This window comes from Drosophila pseudoobscura, chromosome X, assembly GCF_009870125.1.
Source record: "Drosophila pseudoobscura strain MV-25-SWS-2005 chromosome X, UCI_Dpse_MV25, whole genome shotgun sequence".
NCBI lineage: Eukaryota > Metazoa > Arthropoda > Insecta > Diptera > Drosophilidae > Drosophila > Drosophila pseudoobscura.
The window spans coordinates 62,028,949-62,041,995 of record NC_046683.1 but is presented as its reverse complement, the minus strand read 5'-3'; the positions used below and the strand labels follow the sequence as shown (position 1 = coordinate 62,041,995).

The window sequence follows — 13,047 nt, the reverse complement described above, 5'->3', positions numbered from 1 at the left end:
GATCCAATGATCCAATAATCCATTGGAGAGGGAGCGAGAGAGAGCGATCAGTGGCTCTTCATTTAATGAAAGTTTTCCCTCTTTCCTCTGGCAGTACCCTGCCAGCTTTTTGTTGTTGTTTTTTTGACCACACCCACAAGATACATAAGTATCTCTGGGTGGGGGGGTCCATTGTTGATGATGATGATTATTTGTAATGTACGAGTATGTGAGGGTTTCGGCTCAATGCTTTTAGGTTCTATTTGGGTTGATTGTTTCTCTTCTCCCTGCCACACAGTGCCACACAGGGCCGCACAGTGCCACACAGGGATTGTGTTAATCATGCTACATTGCAGCCCCAGTTCCCCAATAATCATAGTAATATCGAGACAGCGACAGAGACAGAGAGGGAGTGTGAGAGCAACAAACAACATCATTATTTTAGATATTTATGATATTTATGCTGGGCAGAGGCAGCAGCGGAGGAATGGAGGCTGATGGCTGTTGCCATGGCTCTTGATAAAAATTTAATGTAGCATGTTAACAAGCGACCCGTTATGATTGCCCCCCCTCCCCCCCACCTCCTACCATGCCACACAATACCCAACACAAAAAAAACTAAACAGAGGGAATGGCAAAATGGCACAACAACAACAATACGAGTATGCGAGTACAATCCCAGCAATTCCAATACCAAAATTCTGCAGTCCAATTTACCATTTCAATGATGATGATGATGTCGGAGTCGGAGTCGGAGTAGGAGGCGGTGTAAGAGCAACTCCACAGACGACTCCCAACCTCAACATTAACCTCAATCCGTGAGGAAATGGCGAAGAAGAAGGGACAACAGGGAGAGGCAGAGGTAGAGAGAGAGGCACAGACTTGGTTAGGCAATCCAGCAAATCGAAATCGAAATTGTAGGTGCGGCTGAAAGCCTGAAGTGGAAAGCCGACGCTCGCTCGCTCGATGGAAGGAAATGAATAATCAATAATCACAATTGGAAAATTTTCTATAAATTGCCAAATGCCGGCAAAAATTTACAGTTTAATTTTGTACTTCTGTCTGAAAATGGTTTTTCGTCGTGTGAGAAATGTGTTGTAATTTCTGGTGGAATTATTTCTTTCGAGTGAATTTTCTACGCAATTTTGGACCTCGCTTAAAAACAAAGAAACCTTCAAAATGTTCCACTCGTAGTGGAAGTGGATATCCAGTGCCATTGGCAATCTGTAGCATCCCGTCGAGAGCCATCCATTATCTATTTTCGCTCCCAGAAGCACTTAGCTCTCCCTCCCAGGCCCCCTCCTGCATTCCGCACCCATTCTGATTTGGGTAGGGAGTGGGGGGGGAGGGGGTGCAACACGTTTTTATCATTTAACTACGTGGTGGATGGGGAGAGCCCCGAAAATAAATTCTAGCGAGAGATGGAGAGAGAGCACTCTGGCATCAACAGCGTGGGAATTAATATCAATGTCGTTGCTCTGGTGCTCTGGTGCTGCCGCTGCTGGTATCAGCTCTCAATTTTCCTGCCACGGCCACCATGGCGTATGTGTAATGCCCGTACGGTTTACGGTTTACGGTTTATTCTCTTTTCGCCTTTTTTTCTGCTTTTTATCAATTAAAAGCCACTTCAAAAGCGGAAAGTGTCTGTGTGCAGACGACAGACACGACACCCGAATGCCAACACACACACACACAGATACACACACAGATACAGACACCCATTGATAGTACGCTTTTGTTGTCAGTGTTGGGGCTCTCGGTTTGCTCTGGTTTCTGTTTGTTAGCCGCCTTTTGTTTTATCTCCACCAACAGCATGGCCATCCCAACCATACGCCCCCCCCCCCCCCTGCCCACAACCTACTCGGAATATCCTCTGGCAAATGCAACTCCACAAAATTTCGAACATTTCTATATAATATAGTGGCTGACAGTGCACCCAGCAGGCACAATTCGAGTGGTATTTAATCACTAGAATGCGAGGGTATTGTTAGTCCTTTTATTTGGATCAATCCTTGAATATGAAGACAGAACGGATGTACCTATAGTTTCGACTAGAATTTACTATTTATAAGTGATCTCTTTAATGTTAAATGTGTTTGATAATATCCTCTCTCCTGCCAGGAAAGCCCCTTGATTTCTGTTTAGTGGGGGGCCGTTTCCCAGACTAATTTTCACTCAAAGCAAAACACAGATACTCGCGCACACACACGCACTCGTGGGGCCCACATGTTTGGCGGCTTCTACGCTTTGACATAATAAAAACCAAACCAAACCGAAAACCCGACCCGATCCCAAGCGCACATATGACGCGGCGATCCCCAAAATACAAAAAAAAAAAAGAAATACGAAAATACCAAATGAGAAGTGGAACGAAGAGGGGGGTGGGGAGGGGATCGAAGAGGCAAAGGCCGATGTGTCGCTGTGGCTGTGGCTGTCACTGTGGCGGTGCCAGTGGCGGCGTCCACTCAAAGCTAATGACCGACAAAGCGTTTTGTATTATTTTCAATTTCATTTTCACTATACACAAACTACGAGTATTCCTACGACCCGAGTAGTCGGACACTCTACTTGGCTACGAGTGTTCACCGATCACCGCTCACCGATCCAACGTTCCACCGTTCACCGCCCTGCCCCGCCCTGCCCCGCCCTGCCCCGCCCTGCCGTGCATTAAATATTATTAAGATAAGACGGAAAGTGGAGTTCGCCTTATCAATCAGACGTCAGAGGTACCGCCGACATACACTCTTACACCCGTAACCCGTATCCCGTAGCCCGTAGCCCCCCATACATTTTGCAAAGAAGAAGAACCAACTGGGGGGATCCAAAACACGGTTCTTCCATCACATTTATTGGAAACCCAAAAAGCACTGCCACAAGTATTCGCTGGTGTGTGTTTTGTTTTGTTTTGTTTTGCTTTGCTTTGTGTATCGTTTTCCCAGAAATTTCCTCTGTATTTCCTCTGTGTTTCCTCTACTGTACTCTGCTCTGTTGTTGTTTGGGCTTACAATTTACATATAGGCTAGAAGTTATGGGTCTTTCAAAGAAAAGAAAGGAGTACGAGAATTCCAAGAAGAAGGCTTGCTGGCCAGGAAGGCCAGAGCCTCAAAAGCCAATTGCTAAATCAACACAAAACACGGCCCCAAAACATAAGCCGCTGCCGCTGCCGTTGCCGCTGCCACTGCCGCCGACGGACCAAAACAAAAACCTCAAAAGTCATTACATATATCTTGAAGCCCCCTCTTCGCCCTGACGACCCTGCCTCCCAGCTGGATGCTGCTGCTGGAGCTGCAGAAATGCAGAAGCTACGAGCTAACAGCTTTTTATCTTTTGGCACAAGGCGGCAGGCGGCAGGCGGCCAAGGCAGGAGGAGCATTGTTTCGGCCTCCGAAAACCAGTCCTGCTGTCGAAGCCCGTTCCGATTCGAACCAAAACAGAGCCAAGAGCCAAGAGCCGAACACCATATAGGGTCGCTGGCATGTCAACGAAAAGGCGAACGCTCGAACGCTTGAACGCTTGAACGCTCGAACGGCAACTTCCTGGCTAATATTACGAAAATTGCTTATACCAGGCTATTGGCCCCACTCTACGGATGCATGTCCACTCTTTTGCGGTGGATCAGCAGCAACCAACAACAAAAATCGTCCAGAGTCAAAGTTGGAAGTTGCAGCTTGAGGAGGTCCCTCTCCTCTCCTCTCCCCACCGCCCAGAGCCCCTGCTCCCGCCAAACCGAGTTCAAGTCGCGAGTGTATGGCGGCGGCCTGTCAGAGCACAGCCAACGCGATTCGCCTGTTGCCTTCTACCGTAATTCACAACAACCATAATAATACCAACAACAACCATTATAATAACAGCAGAAGGCAACAGCACAACACCACAACAGCAACATCAACGCGAAGAAAAGCCAAGGCAAAAGTTGTGAAACCCGCATTCGAGGCGGCACAGTGGGCACAAGTTCGATTGGGGGGAGGGGAGGAGGAGGAGGAAAATGCTTCATTTTCGAGTGCGCTTTTCCAAGCTTATAATCGTTATTTTATTTTTGTAATTTAAACACAATTTTTAGAGAGTGGAAATTTTAAAAACAAAGTGCTTTCAAATATTAAATTTAATATAATATTAATTGATTTTAATATTTGTTCTTATTTCAAATAAATAAACTTCATTCATTACAAAAACTACAATTTTGTGTATTTAACAAAACACATTTTTTTTTTAAATTTTTGTATATTTTTATTAATTGTAGGCCGTAACAAAAAGACTTTTAAATACATTTATGTTTAATTAAAATTTTTTTTAAACTAATTTTAATATGTGTCTTTAAAAACTGAATATTTTATGCATATAATGGTGTGTTTCCCATTCAAAAAGCACTTCTTTGGGTTCCTAAGACTCCACGTAAATTCCCTTAAAATCCCTCTCTATTTCCAGCTCTCGTATTTGGAGTATAAGTATCTCTGATAATCCCCATTTAAACACACACACGCACACACACCAAGACTCTCTTGTCGTGTGTCTTTTGTCCCACTGTGGGGACGGCCTCTGGTGCCGCGCCTCAAAGCGAAAAGCGCATCTTTTGAACAGAGCGCAAAGCGCAGCTTGACTGAGGCCGCACCGCCGCATTCACAGCATCCGATCCGATCCGAAGGCAGCGGCAGCGGCAGCAGCAGGGCACTCAACGCGAGCTGCGGCAAAGCCGCGCGCGGTGTGTATCTCAAAGATACAAAACAACGTACATACACTCGCTGGATCGCTGGCTCGCTGGATCCGTCCGTCCATCTGTCGATCGTCGTTCCGTCTCTAAAAACCGCTTTTGTGTATGGCCGCCACCGCCGCCGCCGCCGTTGCCGTGGAGATGTTTGGCATAGTTGGCCGGGCCGCGGAACTGGTTGGGATGTGGATGTGGATGTGGCTATGGATGGAATGGGATGGTGGAGCTGGAGATGGGGAATGGGGAATCGAGTCGGAGCAGCAGCTTGCAACGACTCTGCCGACTCTGCCGCCTGCCGCCTCGGCTCAGTTATTATTATTTTTGCTTGCGGCGGCGGCGGCGGCGGCGGCGGCTCAGCCTCTTGTTGTTGTTGTTTTATCAACGTGAGGGTTTTAAAAGGTTTTTGTGTATGAGAGTCGGTCTGTCCATCGGCCCGTCCACCGGTCCGTCCGTCGGTCTTGGCCTCGTAGCAGCTGCCTTTACCTTTACCTTTACCTCTCTCTGCGTTTACGTTTACGTTTACCTATGGCTTTACCTTTACCTTTGCCTTTGCCTTTGCCTGCAACAGGTAAGAAATGTTCGTACGTTGTTTTTAAACGGCGTCGGCATTTCAATTCGCTTTATTTTCATTTTTTCTCTCTCTCGCTCTCCCTCTCTTGGGCTCTTCCTTTAACTCCTGCCTCTCTGGCTCATCGAATTTTTGTGGCTGTGGCAGTGGCTGTGCCTGTGCCTGCTGCTGGCTGCTTTCTTTGAAGTTGCATGCTTCGGTGTGCCTTTGGAGGTTTCCTTTGAATCCCCCGGTGCATCTGCAAGCAATTAGTGTATGGGGGCCCCCGTCCTGGCGGCCAACAGCAAAAGGAGACTCTCGTCTCGTCTCGACTCGACTCATCAGGAAGGGTTCAAAGTGTTGGCCTGGCATTTAATTGGCGCAGACCAATTGCCAGTAGAGATCCCCCCCCCCCCTCCCCACTCTCTCTCTCACGGAAAAAAAGGGAGTACGGAGACGGCATACACTCGTATTTCCAATGAATTTGTGGACAGAAAACAACAGAATGGTAGAAGAAAAACAAAAAACAAAACATTGATTGATTGATGTTCCTTCATCGATTCGGACATCAACGTCGCGTCTCGACCGTTTGGCAGAAAGGTCGTCCGCATTTCCAATTCCGATTCTCGGCAGTTCTCGGGAGCTCTCGGGGGTTCTCGGGGGCTATCGGAGGTGCGCAGGGGTTCGTTCTGCGGTACGCGGTCCCTTGTTTATTTACGCGTATGATACGAGTATGCTACCCATGACTAAGGAGAAGGAAGGAAGGTCTCTATAGCAGGAGCCAAACGTTCTATTGATCACGACTGCAGCGGCGATCCCATCCCATCCCATCCGATTCGAATCGATCCGATCCGATCCCTTCTTTCTGTGTATCTCTACAAACACTTCGATCTGTTTTCCAAAAGAGAAGAAAAAAACTGTCTATTTTCCATGCGTCGTTTTTCTTTTGATGTTTTGTAGTTGTTATTCCTCTGTTATATGCCCCGATTTTCAATTTCGTTCTATTTTTGTGTGTATCGTCCCATCCTGCTCCCTCTCCCGCTCGCTCTCGCTCTCCCTCTCCGCCGAACGAACGACCACAAGCGAAACATTCTCCGGCTGTGTACCCGACCCCGGGTATCTGTATCTTCAAGATAAAAATGCAGTCCGCTGGGGGATTGCCTACATTTCATTTTCATTCTTCTTCCAGCCGATCCGTTGTTATTGTTGTTTCTGCGTAATTATTGGAAAAGGATGTGGGAGAAGCCCTTGACTGAATGAATTCTGAATAGAAGATAGATGGGTGGATGGGTATCTGGGTATCTGGGATGGCTGTGCTGTGCTGTGCTGTGTGCGAGTGTATGTGTGGCAGAAGGGCCATATTTCAGATCTTCAATGCCAGATTGTTGCATGTTAATGGGGGGAATGGGTCTCTGATAACACAACCAGCCAGCCACATCCAAGCGAATGAATGGAGGAGGCTTTTTGCATTGAATATTTAACATTGAAGGATTTAGATAGAAAATTATAAGAAAAGTGGAATAAGTAGAGGATTAACCTGGGAACCCAACCAAATCCTATTAAAAATTATAGCTGAACAATGATTTAAATGTGCACGAGTATATCTACTCTCGAAGTAGCCCCAAAATCACATAAATGTCGACTTCCAGGTAACATTTAAATTCAATTTATTTTCGTATTTTCAACAAATTGTTTCCCCCGAACTCTCGCCTGTCGCAACTTTAGCACTCCCCAAGATCATTACCATCCATCTTTTCATATCTGTTGGCAACTATCTCTCTGTCTCTCTGTCTTGCTGTCTCTCTGGAAATTCACTAAACAAGTTGAGGAGAGCGCTTTGGCTTTCTCGCTTACCTGAGAATTGTTTGTAGCCGCCGAGTATTTTATGCTTCCACCATTTGACAATGTTGCCCGCCATCTCGAATGCTCGAATATTTATATATATATATATATTTATATATGTATATGTGTGTTTTCCTTTTGCTGGTTAGCCGTAGATGCAGTTACTTCTTGGATATTTTCGGCTCTTTCTGGCGTGTGTTGGGACGGGGTGGGGGTTGGTGTTGCTTGGTTGGGTTGAAAATTTACGACCAGAGGAGGATGCCAGGAGAATGCCAGGAGGACCGACCTGCAGCAGCCCAAAATGTTTTACGGCCTTTGTGTGTGTGCGCGCTGCTCCCCTGCTGGATATCCTTTTGTGTAAGGATCCCGGATCCCGTAGTAGTCCTGCCTCTAATATACTCTCCTCAGGTAGAAACTTCTTCACCGTTGTCCTGTGTTGTCGTTGTCCTGGGATTGTTGTTCCTGTTTTATGCGCTGCCGCTGAGCGACCTTAATTTGTATCTGGTATTATTTTCGACTGTGCGGGTGGCAGGACCAGGACCAGGACACTCTCTCTCTGTGGAGTGGCAGGGGCAGCGGCAGTGGCAGTGGCAATGGCAATGGCAGTGGCAGGAGGGGGAGTCGTAAAAGTTTTTACAGCTCTGATATGCTGCATTTTAGTTTAATTTGCGCATATTGCGCCCTGCTTTCAGTGTATGGGTGGGTATGTGTGTGTTTGCGTATCTGCCAGATACTTTTGCCTGCTGCGCGCGTAATTTTAATTGTAAAACATTTTTCGCCAGACTCGACTTGTTGTGGTTGTTGTTCTTGTTGCTGTAACTGTTGTCGTTGCTGTTGTTGTTGTTGTTGTTGTTGTTGTTGCCCGACGGTCGATGTAAATAACTTGGCTGGCGGCTAGCGATTAAACAGCAAAAATACAACAACAACCAAAAAAAAAATGCTAAAAACACGATTTATTTCCAAATGAATTTCAAGAGACGCGAACGATGTGTTTTGGTGGTGTGGGAGGGGGGACGTTTTTGGGCTGTGGGGGTGTGGGGGTGGGCGACTTATTCGGGGGGTGTGATTGTTGCGGGGGCGGTTTTTCGGGTTGTTTAGCTTTTCATTTGAATTTTCTCTCACTTGTCGCGTATTCAACACAGATACGATACGTTTATATTTGATTTAATTTATACGTATATCACGGAAAAAAATTCATTTCGGTCCGTGGTTGTGGCGGCGTATCTTCTAGAACGACGAGAATATCTCTGCTTCGGATGTATCTCTCGGAACGACACACGACTCTCGCTAATGGCCGACGAAAACAAACTAAACGGTACAAACCGAACGCGGCGCTACACGGGGAGGCGACTCGACTCGAATCGACTCACAAAGTGGTTGAGGCACCAAACCGTCCACCCGACTGCTGCTTATACCATGGCCATGACTCGCTCTCTGCTCTGTGCTCTCTCTTCGTGGGGACCTATATCGAGTGTTTGAGCACCGCGAAGAGCGGACGGTCCATACCTTTCTGAGAGGCATGCCATGGCTCTCTCTCTTTGGCTGCTCACAGTACGTGAGTGGTGAGTGGTTTTCGAATGGAGGATTGAGTGTTGTTTTGATATGATATGGTTTTGTTTATTTAAGAGCGTTTACTTTGAGCATTTCCGTGCTCTTTCCGGCTGTAGCAGTGGTTTTTGATGGCACTTTTCCACAGGGACTGCTCAAATTTGTCGATATTCAATGGAGATTTACTGAGAAGAATATGATTAAATGTGTTTTTAACAAATATTTAAAGCTATACCCAGCGGCGACAACACTGAAATTTTCATATTTAAAATTCGATTTAAAAATTTATAACAATAGATTCGATCTGGGAATGATAACTTCAAAAATAAAACGAAAAGAAACGGAAAGTCTTTTTACTTGCATTTTGATATTAATATGAAAATATTTAATATATGTATTTCATATTTTATATACATATATGTATGTATGTACATATGTACATATTTCCTACAAATTGATTATATTAAATGGGTCCAAATTATTAAATTATTATTATTAAGTTTATGTTTACAGCGATTCCTTTTTAATTTTACTTTGATTGTATTTTAAAATCGAATATTTAAGTTAAATATCGGTATGTTTTTTGTTACTATACCATTTTTCGCCGGAATATGTGTCTTTTCGTTTTTCCTTATGAATGTTGAAAAATAAATGGGATTCGAGTCGCTCAGATAGATCCGATAGACCTTAAATCTTCCACAAACACCTTTCTAATCTCATGCAGAGTGCTCGTAGGAGCAACATCTTCAAGTGCAACAATTTCCACGCCCCAAAAAGCGGAGCTTTCTTTTCTTCTCGCCTTTGCTGCGGTTCGGCTTATGATTATACACATATGTACATACATACAAACATACATAGTATATGGATAATACCCGGTTTTAATTTGGCTCCTATGCATAGCCGCCGCATCGAGCAATTTTGATTGTTTTTAAATTTGAGCGGCAACATCGGCGTTGCTTGTGGGCCCCTCCCCAGAGCAGCACCGCACCACCGCCTGCTGAGACCAAACATCAGGGCAATTACCCACAAGAAACCAAAAAAAAAACTTAAAAAAAAAAAACCGAGAAGTAACCCCAGACCCAAGCTCAAGACCCGACGATAATAACAGAGCAAGGAGAATCCTGAATTACGCTGAAAAAAAAACCCAACCAAAAAAAACACAAAGCTTTTTCTTTCTTCTCCGATCAAAAGCAAGTGGAGTCGGCGGCGGCGGCGGTGGCAGCGGGGGGGGGGTGCCCGCGGGGCGGCACACAGATCTTCCCCGGTCCCGAGCCGAGCCGAGCCGTGCCCTCGGGGGGTCCACAGGCTTTCGCACCGTAAAACGTTTTCGGCTTTCGGGGTATAATGGCGCTGTAATTGAAGAAGAACACGCGATCGCATAGAGAGGGGGGAGTGGGGAGAGGGGAGAGGGAGATGGAGAACCTCTTTCTAACAGAAGGGTTACGTTTCGTTTCGTTTCGTTCTTCCATTCTTCTGGATGGGCTTGGGCTTGGGCCTGGGCCTTTCCTGCCTCTGTCTTTGTTTCGACCTTCGTCGTCATCCATTGATCCATCGTCTTAATTTCATGATGTTCTCTCTATCAGATGCGGGGCCCCTGATTGATGTCAGGGATCTGTCCGCCCTGCCCAGATATTGATTTATGTTTTACTCTGCTCCTTCTCCTGCTGCTACTCCTTTATGCTCGTATCCCGTTTCCCGTATCCCGTATGCCGTCCCCCTGTGCCGCTCTCGGGCATATTCTGTTTAATTTCGCACAATATTTTGCACTGCGTTTGACAAAAGTTGATGTACAGGCCAGGCCTGTGTCAGCATTTCCACTTTGACTGCAAATGTAATTACCCAAAAGCCGAGTGGGTGTATCAGGCGGGTCGGGTAGGCTGGAGGTGGAGGTGGATGGCCTCGTCAGAGACTGGACATGGCTGGGATCTGGTCTGGCTTTGGTTTTCGGTAGGGGCCAGGGCCATACATATGTGGATGGATGGCAATAGGGTTCTGACATTTGCCCCGGACGATGACTGAGTGGCGACCATGGCAACTGTCACTGTAATTGACAAGGAAGCTGTATTGGAAACGGTCTCTCTGTCATTCTCTCGGTCTCCCAGACCCCCCCTTTCTCTTTATGTCCGTCCCAACCCCTGTGTAGCCCATATTTGTATGGCCAATTCTGATGAGTTTTTGAAGGGCTATGCTATATGTATATGCTTTATAGGTATAAATGTATGTATGAGCTGTATGTGTGTGTGTGTGCATGGGCTTACTTATTAGGTTAGGGAGGCTGCTTTTGCTGCAGGAGATAAACATAATTGCTTTTCTCTCGAACACGATTAATAGGAAAATACTCGTTTATGTACATACATATGTACATATATATACTTTTTTACACTTTATTTATGTAAAGCATAATTCCAAGAACTGCCAAGCTATTAAAACATTCAACAGCATTCAACTTTGATGAGCTGCTGCTGCTGTCCCACATATGAACATATTTTCAGCAAAAAATATGAGACAAACATAAATTAGATAGGCAGATAAATTTCCCAAACAGGGCTAGATCTCATTAAAAAATATAAAAGTATTTTCCGTGATCAAGCTCGAGGAAAAGATTCATAATTATTTCTTTTGAAAGTCGTAAAATCAAATGAAATCAAAGGAAAATAAAAATCTTCTATGTATATGTATGTGTAGATAGGGTCGGTCGGTCGGTCGTTCGGGTACATCGTCAAACTATTAAATAAATTAACTTTGTTGTAAGTGCTGGTCATAAATATTTATACTTTATTACGAGTATATGTTTTGTCATAAAATTCAAATGAAGTTGTCTCCCGGCTCCCGTCCCCCGTTCGTCGTCGATGGATGGCTCTGGACAACGCGTTTATAAACAAATTTCCAAAGCAATTATGAATTGTAGTTTTTGGCGCTGTCCGTCGGTTGTGGGACTGTGACTCCGACTGCGACTGCGACTGACAGGAAATTATACTATATTGTAAGGCCATAAAACTGACAGGCGGGCCAGGGCCCAGGTCCAGGCCCATGGAAATGGAAATGGAAGAGCCAAATGAGGCTCCCAAAAGAGATCTTCAGTGTGTGTGTGTTTTTTGGGCTCTTGGTAACATGTGCAGCAACAGCAGCAGCAGCAACTGGCCGTTTGATGTCTTCTCTCACTCATCATCGTTCGTTCTCCTGCTTTCAAATGACTTTTACCCAGAAGTCGTTAAAACAACGACGAAAATTTTCAATTAATTTTGATAAACGCGGGCCCACAACTCAAAAAAAAAAAGAACCAAAATAAATGCATATGGAATTGGTGCTGAACGGAGAAATGTAAGCGGAAATTGTAACTGTACATTGAGTGTGGAGTGGGGAGTGTGGAGTCGAGGGGCAGGTGCAACCAATTGTTGCTTATTAGCCCGAAATCATTAAAAATCCATTCAAACATCTCGGACCCACCAACAATTTTTGTCTACGCAATGAAGCCATTCCAATCAGCATTTTTTTTATGAGCTTTTGGGTTTTTTTCCGGCGCTTTTTGCCCGCTTGTTTCGACGGAATTTTTACGATTTTACATTTACAAGAGTCCACCATCCTATCCATCGATGTCCATCAAACGATTAGGCCCTCAAACAAATACAAATGCGTGTCTGTTGTGTGGGGGATTGGGATTATGGTTGCTGTGGGACTTAATGACCAGATTAATGATGCCAAAAACATGATGGCAAGCGATAGATTAAATGAGAGCTATAAAAACGAAATGACTCTGAGAGGGATGCCAGCAAGTGGGTGGAGTTTGGCAGAGATCAGGCCTCTTCAGTGTCTAGAAATATCTGAAATGTCTGGGAGATCATATCGGGGATCTGTCGGAATGTTGGAAATGTAGTTTCCGAGAAATTTTCCCAAAAGTTTCCCAATTTAAACCCTACATAGAACAGAGTTGGCACTGCTAATCTACTACACCTACAAGATTGAACGCAGACGAGTACGATGCAGATTTGTATGCGTAGGTGGATTAGTGGGTCGCTCTCTTCAGTCGCCTTCCAAGCTCTCCTTCTGATCCGCGCCCTAATTTCTCTCTCATTTGGCACTTGTTACTGCAAATTGTCTCACCTCTCTCCTACTCCAATGGAATGGAAAGAAGAAGCCGAGAGGAAACGATTCCAACTTCCAATATGCCCTAACATTCACTCTACTCTAGAGCATGAAGGAGAGAGCATGGAATGAGCGAGCCACGTATCCACCTACACAAGGTGGCTCTCTTTCGGGTCTTATTTTACGCTCAGCACTATTGAGAGCGCTTTGATGCCATGTTTAATGGGAAACAGAAGAACGAAGATTCAGACCCGAGCAGAGAGTGCGTTGCGGAAGCGGACCAGCTTGTATAATTTCATCATGCACCTACGCATGCATATCTGTTTCGCTCTCACGCTTTAAT

At 45.3% G+C, this 13,047-nt stretch overlaps 1 protein-coding gene across 2 annotated transcripts in view; it reads right to left on the bottom strand.

Annotated features, from left to right (window-relative positions):
* nkd (naked cuticle) overlaps positions 1-8,501 on the bottom strand; it is a 41,124-nt gene extending 32,623 nt beyond the window's left edge. Inside the window, exon 1 of one of the 2 annotated variants that reach the window (XM_033384520.1) lies at positions 7,086-8,501. In XM_033384520.1, the coding sequence (XP_033240411.1) occupies positions 7,086-7,149 (64 nt within the window). In that variant the 5' untranslated portion in view covers positions 7,150-8,501. The remainder of the gene's footprint in view (positions 1-7,085) is intronic. The other variant, XM_033384519.1, reaches the window with a different exon arrangement.
* Between the last annotated feature and the right edge of the window lie 4,546 nt (positions 8,502-13,047).